This window comes from Oncorhynchus kisutch, linkage group LG15, assembly GCF_002021735.2.
Source record: "Oncorhynchus kisutch isolate 150728-3 linkage group LG15, Okis_V2, whole genome shotgun sequence".
Classification (NCBI taxonomy): Eukaryota; Metazoa; Chordata; class Actinopteri; order Salmoniformes; family Salmonidae; genus Oncorhynchus; species Oncorhynchus kisutch.
The window spans coordinates 46,041,820-46,055,440 of record NC_034188.2 but is presented as its reverse complement, the minus strand read 5'-3'; the positions used below and the strand labels follow the sequence as shown (position 1 = coordinate 46,055,440).

At 42.7% G+C, this 13,621-nt stretch overlaps 2 protein-coding genes and 1 non-coding gene across 5 annotated transcripts in view; all 3 read right to left on the bottom strand.

Annotated features, from left to right (window-relative positions):
• LOC109906294 (S-arrestin-like) overlaps positions 1–1,605 on the bottom strand; it is an 80,001-nt gene extending 78,396 nt beyond the window's left edge. Inside the window, exon 1 of the mRNA XM_031790349.1 lies at positions 1,027–1,605. The gene's annotated coding sequence lies outside the window, so the exon portion shown is untranslated. The remainder of the gene's footprint in view (positions 1–1,026) is intronic.
• Positions 1,606–3,576: 1,971 nt separating this feature from the next.
• Positions 3,577–13,621, bottom strand: part of atg16l1 (ATG16 autophagy related 16-like 1 (S. cerevisiae)) — a 58,559-nt gene continuing 48,514 nt past the window's right edge. For all 3 annotated transcript variants that reach the window (XM_020503927.2, XM_020503928.2, XM_031790347.1), the window contains 6 exons: positions 12,617–12,737; positions 12,304–12,409; positions 10,609–10,758; positions 10,189–10,236; positions 9,860–9,961; positions 3,577–6,632 (listed from right to left, as the gene is read on the bottom strand). In XM_020503927.2, coding sequence (XP_020359516.1) covers positions 6,539–6,632; positions 9,860–9,961; positions 10,189–10,236; positions 10,609–10,758; positions 12,304–12,409; positions 12,617–12,737 — 621 coding nt within the window. In that variant the 3' untranslated portion in view covers positions 3,577–6,538. The remainder of the gene's footprint in view (positions 6,633–9,859; positions 9,962–10,188; positions 10,237–10,608; positions 10,759–12,303; positions 12,410–12,616; positions 12,738–13,621) is intronic.
• LOC116353748 (small Cajal body-specific RNA 6) lies at positions 12,952–13,214 on the bottom strand. The gene has a single exon (XR_004203245.1).

Below are 13,621 nucleotides of genomic sequence, written 5' to 3'. Positions count from 1 at the left end.
TATCTCAGTATCTTGATGCTATCTGAGCTAACGTTCTGAATGTTTACTTTGTTAGCCATTTCACGCCTCATTGGCTAACGTTACCACGAGCAGTCAAGACAGTTGAAACTGTTACATTTTCATGTACAGGAGCTGGAGGAATCTACATTCATAATGGTCTGGTCTGATTCTAACTTTAACCCCTGTTGCGTGCTTCAAAGCCAGACTACAATAAAATGGGGCACTCGCCTGAACCCGAAGATCCTGTGTGTGCGTGTCTCACGGAACCCAAATCGGCTGCGCGCGTGCGCTATTGTGAATAAATGTATTTTGTCCCCCTACAACAAATGCGATCACGACACGCAGATTAAAATAAAAACCACCAATTCTATTACATTTGGGGACAGGTCGAAAAGCATTAAACATTGTCAATTTAGCTAGCAAGTTGTCCTATTTAGCTAGGGATATAAACATTGAGTTATTATTTTACCTGAAATGCACAAGGACCTCTACTCCAACAATTCATCCACATAAACAGGTCAACCGAATCATTTCTAGTCATCTCTTCTCCTTCCAGGCTTTTTCTTCTCTTGACTTCATATTGAGTTTGGCAATTTTCATAAATTAGGTGCATTACCGCCACTGACCTAGTTCATCTTTCAGTCACCCACATGGGTATAACCAATGATGATGGCACGTGGGTACCTGCTTCTATAAACCAATGAGGAGATAGGAGAGGCAGGACTTGCAGCGCGATCAGCATCACAAATAAAACTGACTTTATTTTAGCCCTTGGCAAAATAAAATGCTCGTTGGTGCGGGCGAGCAGTGTGGATGCAATAATTTAATATTCTAGATTTCTACATTTATTTTGCAACGCTGGAGAGTAGTCAGGGTATCAGTCCTGCAATGTAGCGCCAGTCAAGAATTGAGGGGTTACACATGCGCAAACAAAATCACAATTTGAAATCACCAATCCTGTTCCACAATCTCACTAAAACATATTCACCCATCACTCAGATGCTACGGTACACCCGCTTTACTCACCGATGCATTGTAGAATTGAGGGAACTTCCTTAAATTGGATTATTCTCCTTGAAGTGAATACTTCACCCTGGGAAGCAGCCCTTATACACGTGACAGCCCCCAAGTGTTGCACTTAAGATTACTTCATTAGTCAATTCCACACAAGGTTCAACCGAAACGTGACTCCTGCTCTTAACCCGAACCCTCCCAAAGACACACAGGTTTTTTGGAGAGGTGCTGCTGCGGCCAAGGGCACAACGACAGGCAATGGAATCTAGGAACCTACAGTTGCACGCCAGATTCTTCCCGTCATACCCGAGATTTGAACTGGAAACCCCTGGCCACTGGCTCACGTCTCTAACCGCTAGGCTACCAGCCACCCCAGGAGGGTAGCAGGGTGGTGGCCCAAGAGCAGCTAGGGCTTTTGCCTCGTTCCTTTTCATGCGTAAGTTGGCCTTATTGGAAGTCTCCTAATAGAACAGGAAGAACGGTCAGAAAACAGTCCAAAACAGGAGACATATCTATCCCTACCACACATCTCAGGTTAATTATCAGCCCATCACCTCAAGTTAAACCATAACTGGACGGAGATGCTCTTCCTTCCTGGAAAACCTGCCCACGCAAAGACCTTTGACGAGACTGTCGTTCTCTGCGACACACTTCCGTTGAGGAAAAAAGTCTTAGCTAATTCTGTTGTGTGTAGAGCATGAACCCACAGGTGCGGGTCACCACTGCAATTCAACTGCAACTCCCTGTTAGCTTATGTCATCAGTGGCCGTATGTGTCCAGTGTCTCACAGTAGGAGTTCTGATTTAAAGGTCTCATTGAATAAGATTACATGAACATGGGGGGGGACCTTCTCCTAGATCAGCACATTTACTCATAGACCTCTTTAACTCATCCAGAATACTGAAGCCCATCTGCATGTTACAACTTATTTAATACATAATTCACACAGCAAGCTTTTGATGTTTGCTACAACATGGCCATTGTGTTCTGCCAGTATATATTACCATAGGGCACCATACATTCTATAAGTATGTCTAAAACAGACACTACCCCTTTCTGAAACACATTATCAAACTTTCTAACGACCTAATGCAGGCACAAATGTGTCATCTGAAAGGAAATGGACAACAATTCTATGGATGCAGGGCCTAAAATAGTCCATGAGATCAACATGATACACTATAAATATATACACACACAAAAGTACATGGACACCCCTTTGAATGCCACACAAGCTCACAGAACGGGACCGCCGAGTGCTAAACCGCATAAAAATTGTCTGTCCTCGGTTGGAACACTCACTGAGTTCCAAACTGCCTCTGGAGGCACAATAACTGTTCATTGGGTGTTTCACGAAATGGGTTTCCATGGCAGAGTAGCCACACAAGCCTAAGATCACCATGCGCAATGCCAAGCGTCGGCTGGAGTGGTGTAAAGCTCACCGCTATTGGACTCTGGAAACGTGGTCTCTGGAGTGATGAATCCCCCTTCGCCATCTGGCAGACGAAGCCGAGTTGAGGATGACAGGAGAATGCTACCTGCCCCAATGCATAGTGTGAACTGTAAAGTTTGGTGGAAGAGGAATAATGGTTTGGCGATGTTTTTCATGGTTCGGGCTAGGCCCTTTAGTTCAAGTGAAGGGACATCTTAACGCTACAGCATACAATGACATTCTAGACGACACTGTGCTTCCAACTTTGAGGCAACAGATTGAGAAAGGCCCTTTCCTGTTCCAGCATGACAATGCCCCCCAAGCGAGGTCCATATAGAAATGGTTTGTCGAGATCGTTGTGGAACAACTTGACTGGCCTGCACAGAGCCCTAACTCCATCGAACATCTTTGGGATGAATTGAAACAGCGACTGCGAGCCAGGCCTAATCTCCCAACATCAGGGCCTGACCTCACTAATGCTCATGGCTGAGTGGAAGCAAGTCCCTAGAGCAATGTTCTAACTTCTAGTGGAAAGTTTTCCCAGAAGAGTGGAGGCTGTTATAGCAGCAGACAGTTAAATGAAATGCCTCATGGGGTAAGTTTAAGTTATATTCACCAATAATCCATGGGTATATCATGAATTGAAATGGCAATAAATATTGCATTTGTACTTTCAAGGATCCAATATTTCTGAATGAAACTTGACATTATGCACCCATTAATCTCTAGTGGACAGATTTAGTTAAACATAACTGGTACCGTAGAATCTGTCACCATCCTATGGGATGCGTGATAACAAACAGCATTAGTGCCGGCTCTTGGGTTTCATCACTGGTTATTTGGACCTACCAGGATTGGGTGAAGGCGGTGCTCAAACTGCTTTGGTTCGACGGATGACAAACAGGCTGAGAGTTCCCTTTTGTGAGGGTGAGGACTTCGCATACAGGAAATCTCCATTTCTAACTCACTTATCCCCAGAACCTAATCGAGAACAAATCACAGAATATTTTACGGGCTAACCAAGATCATGCAACCATTACACAATTTGTGGAAAAGCTTTTCGCTGTATTAAGACCATGTTCCTGAATATCTCATATGACTAATAATTCTGTAGTTTGTTGTAGTGCACATCACCAGTAAGATAGTAATTTTATTGACACACGTCATCTGTAGTCATCTACCATCTGCCTCACCCCAAAAAACGATATAACACAAATGTTCCCACACTTTCTCAGTGTGCATACATTAACACATACATGTTTCATATACATACATAATATAACTTAAGCTTTACAATCTTTTTTGCTGATCGCAGAGGGGTGGGGTAAAGGACTGCTGATCAGCAGTTTACCAAGCACATTTCAAAACCAACCTCCCCTTCCCCTGGCCTGTACACGATGACTGAAGCTTGGAGTTACCTGTGGGAAAAGGAGTCCTGGGTCATGTTCATAAGAACATGGAACAAAAAAATAAATAAAACGGGAAATGAAAATTAGCTGTCTTATTGGACAAGTCCAGATAGTCCTCCCCGGTTTCAGTTCATTTTCTCCTATTTGGTGACTACTGAACATGACCCCGAAGAGGGCAGGATATGCTGGCCTGTTTCAACAGAACACTCTTAAGAGAGAATCCCCTGTTCGATCTTATCAGTGCCTTGCATCCTCCAGGGCATGTATTCATACAACTCAGATCAGATAGTGAACATTTCATTATTAAATGAGTGAAAGACACTTTTCTGGGCAAGATTTACTCAGTGTTTGCACCAGTTATTGTCAGAGTGGAAAACATGACCAACAAAGCCAAAAACATGACACCATTGATCAAAGTTTCTTAAACTTTTCCCCTCTGGAAAAATTACAAGTGCAAATTTGGGTGCTTTCAGCAGAAGTGTATATTACAAGCAGGAGCAATGAGTTAGCCAGCTAACTTTGATAAACAGAAATAAATCAGATTTTCTGGTTCATTAGGAAATCTAAACTAAGATATGTGCTTCTGGTTGTTAGTTTAATCAGACCATGCATTTTCAAACGTGTCCTTCAAAAAAAATGTTATTTCAGAATATTTAGGCAAGTTCGCTGGCTAAAGCATTGATCTTGCTTTGTACTATACCCCCCAGGACTCAACGTTGTGGAACTTTCAGATAGAAATAAGTAGAACATGGCTCTGACATATTGAACAAAGGAATCATTGATTCTATTTATGGTATTTCTACATGCAATGTTCGACAATATTTCACTACTGAACCTGGCCCTTTGTCAGCAGATCCCATTGGACCGAGTGATCCTTGCGGGACTGGGGTTCCCTGCCCATGTGGTGAACGATAGATACTAGTCATTGATATTTAGAACAGCATCATGTAAACATGACACATATGTCATGTGTGTCAACAAGTCCATTGAAATGAAAAAGAAAAAGAAACAAAAACAGCATGCAAGTGTTAAGGAGTGGAGCTAATCCCCAGGCTATGGAGGACCACAGTATCTGCTTAACGTCTTTGGACGATGGGGTCAGCTTTAGGCCTACATAAAAATTCCGATACAAATACATTATGTAGATTAGAACATACTGTACATGCTTTTATAGTGGGGAATCATGTCAGCTCTACAAGAAACATCTCTTGCAACGTCCTGAACTATGCATCCCTCCAGAACGCGGCCCAGCATTTCACCCCTGGAATCGAGGTGAGCTGACCAATAAACGGGTCTAACAGTTGACCGATCAATAACAGAATTTCAAAAAGACCAGCACATGCTGTGGCCCTCCAAGACCGGAAGATTGCATTATTTTAATGTTGACAGTGACTGATAGGACATAACACTGAACAAACACCTGAATAAATAGTATTAAGCAGATGTGCCAAGTGTGTGGGTTCATTCCAGCTGTCTAGAGAATTGTCATCTCAAACAGAGCATTCCCTGTTTAAATGTTACATGGGGGGCATGGTCATTGTGATTGGCACATGAGTTTGTTTTAGAGAATTGTGTTTACTCTTGTTCACAACACGTGTTCACTCCTTACAGCAGTGTTGTTCAATCCTGGTCCCAAGGACCAACGAGGTGTGTAGGCTTTTGTTCCAGCCAAGTACAACTACTTATAAACTTGTGGTGTGTTGGTGCAGAGCTATATAACAGGCCCTGTGTGTATCCAGGACAAGGTTTGAAGAGCACAGCATTACAGTATTAACTTGACAACTCAATGCCGCCATACAGTTGGAGACAACCAACCAATCACCCACCTTGAGCAATTTCAGACAAAGCAAAGGTGGTGCAAAGTGAATGGAAACACTGCTACATTAGAAAGACCGGGAACTGCACAAAATGCTTTCCGTTATGGTTGCCATGCATTCATTTTTTTTTAAGGACAAAAAAAGGAATTGTATTTAAAACTGAAACCTGGGCCCAGTTTTTCATAGTTACCAGATCGGATTTTGGCAATTTGTTTAGATTAAAATGCATAGAAATAGATTAGTTCTAACAGACGTCCCCATTGAAGTCAATGATGCAGGTGTTCTATTAATTCTATTTCTACGGATTATTTCTATCCAATTACCGAAATACGATCAGATAAGTATGGAAAAAGTGGGCCCAGGAGACAGACTTAAACTTTAAAAGCCTTTGCCCACCCCAAGGTCTTGTAAAACTAACGACGTGTCCAATTGCAGCCTTAAAAACCAGACAATCCAGCTCTGTTTATAGTGGCAATTTGGCAACAACTGTTTTATAATGTCATCTTTTAGTTAAACTGTCTAACTCATTCGCCTTGCCTTGGTTGGATATAATTTCAAATGGATATATAAATTTGTTTAACTTTAAGAGAAAACTCTGCCTTCATGGCTCATCACTGACATGTTCAACTGGACACTAAAACTCTGCTGCCACCCATGGGCCACCGGATGACCTCCTTTAGGTAAGAAAACAACTCCCCCAACGTATCAGAGCACAGAATGGTCCAATGCCAGTGAGGCAAAGTTGATGCGGGGGTTGGCCGTTAGAGGGTGGGGCTAGGGAACCCCCGTCCAGTCTGTGCCTCCATTGAACAGTCCAGACAGAGCCAGTCACCCAATGGCAGCGGGCCAGAGCAGAGCATAGCCAATCACATATCAGACCAGAGGACGGCCTTGCTGCCCTTCTCAACACTGACCACGTAGGCTCCCGATGGCGACCAGGACACCGAGTTGATGGCCGAGCTGAGAGAAGAGAACAGAACGTCAAACCTGAGCAGGACGGCATAACGGGAGTGTCAGGTAGAAGTTGCACCTTACCCCAAAGAGATAGAAAAAGTGCCTTTCCTTGCATCTGTGCCAGCATGGGCTGCGCTATTGAGGGCCAACTTAATTTTAAAGTACAATCTCTTCTACCATGAGTTGGTCAACAAACAAAGGGGTCATACTGCCACCTGGAGTGTGTTGTCTGAACAGGCAAAACACACGGTTGGTGATTGAATGCCATTGCAGTAATTGAATGTTTGCTGACGAGTACAGAGCATTTGGAAAGTACTCCGACCACTTGACTTTTTACGTTACAGCCTTAATCTAAAATGGATTAATACATTTTTCCTCGTCAACCTCTACACAGTACCACATAATGCCAAAGTAAATTTTTTATTTACCTTTATTTAACTATTCTTATTTTCAATGACAGCCTAGGAACAGTGTGTTAACTACCTTGTTCAGGGGAAGAACGACAGACTTTTTACCTTGTCGGGGATTTGATCTTGCAACATTTCAGTTACAAGACCAAAGCTCTAACCACTAGGCTACCTGCTGCCCCAAATGTACACACACAAGTTTGGACACCTAGTAATTTAAGGGGTTCTCTTTATTTTTACTATGTTCTGCATTGTAGAATAATAGTGAAGACATCACAACAATGAAATAACATCTGGAAACATATTTTATATTTCAGATGTTTCAAAGTAGCCACCTTTTGCTTTGATGACAGCTTTGCACTCTTGGCATTCTCTCAACCAGCTTCATGAGGTAGTCACCTGGAATGCATTTCAATTAACAGGAGTGCCTTGTTAAAAGTTCATTTATACCTTCTTAATTAATTGGATATGATTTGGAAAGGCAGACACACCTGTCTATATAAGGTCCCACAGTTGACAGTGCATGTCAGAGCAAAAACCAAGCCATGAGGTCAAAGGAATTGTCCGTAGATCTCCGAGACAGGATTGTGATAAGTCACAGATCTGGGGAAGGGTACCAAAACATGTCTGCAGCATTTAACGTCCAACACAGTAGCCTCCATCATTCTTAAATTGAAGAAGTTTGGAACAACAAAGACTCTTCCTAGAGCTGGCCGCCCAAACAAACTGAGCAATCAGGGGAGAAGGTATTGGTCAGGGAGGTGACCAAGAACCCGGTGGTCCCTTTGATAGAGCTCCAGAGTTAATCTGTGGAGATGGGGGAACCTTCCAGAAGGACAACCATCTCTGCAGCACTCTAGCAAATCAGGCCTTTATGGTAGAAGGGCCAGACAGAAGCCACTCCTCAGTAAAAGGGACATAACAGCTTGCATGGACTCCTACCATGAGAAACAAGGTTCTCAAGTCTGATGAAACCAAGCTTGAACTCTTTGGTCTGAATGCCATGCGTCACATCTGGAGGAAACCTGGCACCATCCCTACGGTGAAGCATGGGTGGCAGCATCATGCTGTGGGAATGTTTTTCAGCAGCAGGGACTGGGAGACTAGTCAGGATGGAGGGAAAGATGAACAGAGCAAAGTACAGAGAGATCCTTGATAAAAACCTGCTCTAGGGGACTCAGGACCTCAGACTGGGGCGAAGGGTCACCTTCCAACAGGCCAGAAGCACACAGCCAAGACAATGCAGGACTGGCTTCGGGACAAGTCCCAGCCGACGCTCCATATTCAACCTGACAGAGCTTGAGAAGATCGGGGAGAATCTTCCCAAATACAGGTGTGCCAAGCTTTTAGCACAATACCAAAGAATAATCAAGGGTTTAATCACTGCCAAATGTGCTTCAACAAAGTACTGAGTAAAGGGTCTGAATACTTATGCAAAATTTCTGTTTATTTAAAAAAATTTTTTTGCAAAAACATCTAAAAACCTGTTTTTGCTTTGTGATTGTAGGGTATTGTGTGTAGATTTTTGAGGGGGAAAAAACAATATTCAGAACATGGCTGTAACCTAACAAAATGTGGAAAAAGTCAAGGGGTCTGAATACTTTCCAAATGCACTGTATATTTAAGCAATAAGGCCAGAGGGGATGTGGTATACAGCTGGTCTTATGCACGAGGAGAGTGCTGGGACACAGCCCTGAGCCGTGGTATATTGGCCAAATATCACAAACCCCCGAGGTGTCTTATTACTATTAGAAAACAAAAACATAATTAGAACAGTAAAAATAGATGTTTTGTCACACCTGTGGTATAGCATGGCTTTCAGCCAAATCAGCATTCAGGGCCCAACCCACCCAGTTCATATTGGTTGATACAGAATTCCATCCAGGATGGCAGCAGGTGATATTTCCGTAACCCATAGCAGTGGTATCAGCCAATATAAACTTGAACAGCAACAACCCCATAGTAGAATAGTTTACCGAGGTATTTACCTAGTCAGCTTGTTTCGTTGTGTGTGTTCTGTGCGAGAAATAAATATTCCTTGAGGTGCATTCAAGTTGCGAATGCCACAAGAAGAGAAACATGTATTCTGATAAGCAGTCAATGCACATCTTAATGCAATTGCAGTAATCTTCTGAAAGCAATTTTTTATCGACTTTGTTAAAAAGAGGGGAATCCCAGCTTTCCATGGCTAATACTCTTTCTCAACTCCTAAAAAGGAGCGATCAGTGCTGTATACGAGCATGGTTTAGGCGCATTTAGCCTCCATAATTCACTGTGTGCATAGGTGAGACCGGGGGATAAATTTAACACATTCACTGTGTTTATGTACATTTTTTGGTGGAACACTAAACACATTGATCATGTTTAGAGTTTGGGATCTAGCTAATGATTAGCCCAATTGAGTATGTATATGGTTAACCCTGTGTCTCAGCCCATTTAATTATATTTAATTATATTTTCATAGATTTTTGAGTAGAATGTCACTCCCCAGAACTGCCTTTCTCAGTCCTTATACAAAAAAAAAGTCTCCAGGTGGTTCATACCCCTGGAACCCTCAGATAATCCTTACCCGAACCCTTGCCACTACAGCTAAAATTCTATGGGAAACACCGCATAGAATGTCCCACCCAGTTCACTACCTCAAAATGGTCAAAGTACTCAATGGCACTGCTCAAGTTAAAACAGGCTTTGTGGTACTAAAGCTGTATATCCAGGTCTATGGCTTACCTTCAAATCCTGAACCTGAAACCATTACAAAAAGTGCAAAACTGACTGGAAAACAGTGTGGAAGGAAGACTTGATCCTACTCCGGAAGTTCAAACTGACCAGTGGTTCTTGTCCAGGGTGCGCTCTAACTTGCCCGTCAGGACATTCCACACATACAAGGCGCCGTCTGCAGAGCCCCCCGCCACGTAACTGCCATCAGGACTGAGGAGTACACAAGGCAATAGTAGGGTCAAAATAAGGGGCTCAAATGGAGTCATGGGACTGTGGTTGGAGAGGTGAGCATGTGCACACTTGCATGGAGAAAGGTAGGGAATTTGACCACAACCGATGTTAGTAAAACTAAACCAATAATAGCCATTTGGGACACAGTCCAATCTATTCCCTACCTAGTGAACTCCTTTTGACCAGGCCCAACCATTGTCACTCACCTGAAGGTGACTCGGGTCCAGTCAGCGCCACACTTGAAGCCCTGAGCACTGGGAGGAGAGATGAGAACACACAACATAAACCTCCAACACCACTAATCCGCGTCAAACCTGGGTTCAAATAGCATTTGGTTTCCTTTGAAATACATTAGTGTTTGATTGCGCCTGGAGTGCCAGACATGCAGGGTTTGCACTATTAGGACAATTCCATTGCCTACATATAGCATCTATTCACCAATAAGAAAAAAGAGAATCTGACTACCAACGTATCCGATTGCTCAATTGACAATATGGGTGAGGCTCTCCATAACTAAATATATTAAATGAAAACCCTGAGCGCTGGCTTGACACAGCAATTGGTGTGTGGCGGTCACGTGAGTGATCTGTAGTCTAAAGTACTAGAGCAGTGTCATGTCCCTGTACCTGAAGGTCTGGCGGACCGCGTTACTGCGCAGGTCGATGATCTTAACCAGGTCGTCCCGGGAGCAGGTGAGCAGCTCGGTGCGGTCGTGGTTCAGGTCAAGAGACGTGACTCGGCCCAGGAGCTCCAGCTCACAGACTATACTCTCCGCTCTAAAAAAAATAAAAAATAAAAAAAAATCAAATGATTAAGCACACGCCACAAGCTAAAAAATTATAAGTGTTAGGAGAGGGGGGCATTCATTAGAGCACAACGTAGCAAAATAGTTTATGCATGTATGCTTCCGCTTGGTTCCTAGTGAATACATCCCAGGACAAAAAGCCAGTGTCACGACAAGAAAATTACCCTCAAGGCAAAGAGCCTATACAACCATTGCCCACGACACAATTACACTGGGTATGTATGATTTTCCCCAGATGGGTTCTCCACTTCCAGTATTTGGATACTCCCCTATAGCAGCATGAGAGCAACATGTTCCCCCTTTTCTAGCATGAGTACTACTTCTAAGTTTGGTAGGGCGCATGCTAATCGGTTAGCATGCTAACTGGAATTTAAGCAAAGTCAGGGGGACCTACTGGCTAAATTAGCTAGCTAGCCACGTAGATTAGCTAGCTATAGACATTTACATTTCTTTTTCCATTTTAGATATTTTTTTTGTATGTTTAACTAGCTTAAGTTAAAACGTAGCTAAATATATAGTAGTTATCTTTGTCTGCATTGCCATGGAGTTGACTAGCAGCAGGTTCAGTGGATGGACTAAGCAAGGGCAACCCCTTGTTGCTTGTTTGCTGATTAATTGCAGTACAGCTGTGACAGTCACCTCGCAATAAACTGTAGGAGATTAGGACATTTTCAATTGGGAAGTTATTTTGAAATTGTGCTTCATATGAAATCTATTTCATGTCCATGTTGCTCATTAGTGCACTCATACCCTCCATTTCCAGCAACATTACTCAGCGATATTGCTATTGTATAGTCTTAAGGGGGTACTGTAAAATGTACATTTTCCCCAAAAACGTTGTTTATGATTAATTTGCATTTTACTGCTCAAAATTACAATCATTTATAGAGAAACAGGCCCATGTCAATGCTTAAATCAGATGACCTTTGGAGGTCTGGGCAAAAAAAAAAAAACATTTTTATTTGAGTGTAATTCCCCTTTAATTCCACATCTAGGAGAGAAGAATACATTTGCAGAGAGAAGTTTCTGTACTGCTACTGCTAATTTCATGGAAGACTTTGAAAAACAAATGGGAAGCATACATTAAGCATTACTAGGGATATGGTTATGTTTACAGTTTGTCAGGTTAAAGGAGCAATCTGCAGTTGCGCCATCCATTTTCGGACTTCAAAATTAATAATATGTACCTATTGATTCTTGAAGAATATAACTTAAACACCTCATGAGCTTAGTTCAAACAATGAACCCCATCAGAACCCCAAATATAAAAGGTTATTTTACTACAATGTTTGTTTACAAAGTAAATGTACAAAAACACTAAATAACCTCAAAATATGGTTAAAACAAATTTTGATATCATGGATGGTAAGTCCTATTTCTCCAGCCCTATCCCACAGTACTTCACCGAAATAGGAGCGGGGAAATTGCTTGATTGTTTCCCCTGCGGATTGCCCCTTTAAGGTTAGTTGGATGTATACACCCCATCTAAAAATGGGGACTATCCCTCCACACTCACCTGATGTCCCAGAACCGCACTTTCTTATCAAAATGGCCGCTCATGACACACTGCTCTGTGCAAACTATGTCATTACAGCTGGACCCAGCAAACACAGTCTTCATGCCTGAGGAAGAAACAGACTGGGGGTTCCTAACAAGAAAAACTAATCCGCAATGAGTAGACCATACACGATCTGCGTTAAAATCTTAAGCCATTTTGTGTGGCTGAAAAAAATACAAATCCTTTTAAAAAGGGGAACCAGAGACAAGGAGGAACAAACAAAATGCTAAAACTAAAGTGGATAAGAAAGAAAAAAAAAGTCAACTCTTACAGACTTTGCTGCGCAGGTCCCACAGTTTCAGAGTTCTGTCGTAGCTCCCGGAGACGATACGAGCGTTGTCCAGGAGAAATCGAGCCGCCAGCACCTTCCCGCTGTGGCCTGTCAGCGTGTGCTGGGGGGAACGAATGAAAACAAGCATTTATTGGCCAAACTCAGAGTGTTTCACTGAGCATTTTCTTCCATTTCGTGCAAAGTGAACACAACCCTGCTCAGCACAATCTCTGGGCCATAGTTGGAGCCTATAACTAACTAGGCCTGGAGATTTCACTCAGTCACGTTAAGGTGAAGGAAAACTCATGGCCCTTTGTGTTTAAGAACACAGGTGCGGTCTCAGTTTGAAAGTTGAGATCAGCGGCCCAGCCCCACATCACAGCCTGATGCTCCTTAGGGATTGGTTCTGTTGGACTTCTGTCACAGTGACTCCATGGTTTCTTAAAGACACAGGATGTGACATCATCCTCTATGTCAGCAGCCCGTGTCCAACGATGCACAACTAGAGCAGGCTGGGAGTAGAGCAGGAGCTGTTAGGAGCTGATGGATAGCAGGCAGTGGAGCTGGGCATCAGACCTTTTACATCACATCATTGACCATCAGCACAGGATTTTTGCAGTCTCTCACAAACACAGCCATTTTAGGCTCCGAAAGGGGCTTATGTTCTTATGTACATTGCATTGCAAAGTATTCAGACCCCTTGACTTTCCATATTTTGTTACATTACAGCATTATTCGAAAATTGATCTACACACACAAAAAATACCCCATAACCTGCAAAAACAGGTTAGACATTTTACAAATGTATAAAAATAACAAATAATTTAAATATTCAGACCTTTCTTGAAGCACTTTTGACAGAGATTACAGCCTCAAGTTCTCTTGGGTATGATGCTATAAGCATGGCACACCAGTATTTGGGGAATTTCTCCTCCTTCTCCTCTGCAGATTATCTCAAGCTCTGTCAGGTTGGATGGAGAGCGTCGCTGCACAGCAATTTTCAAG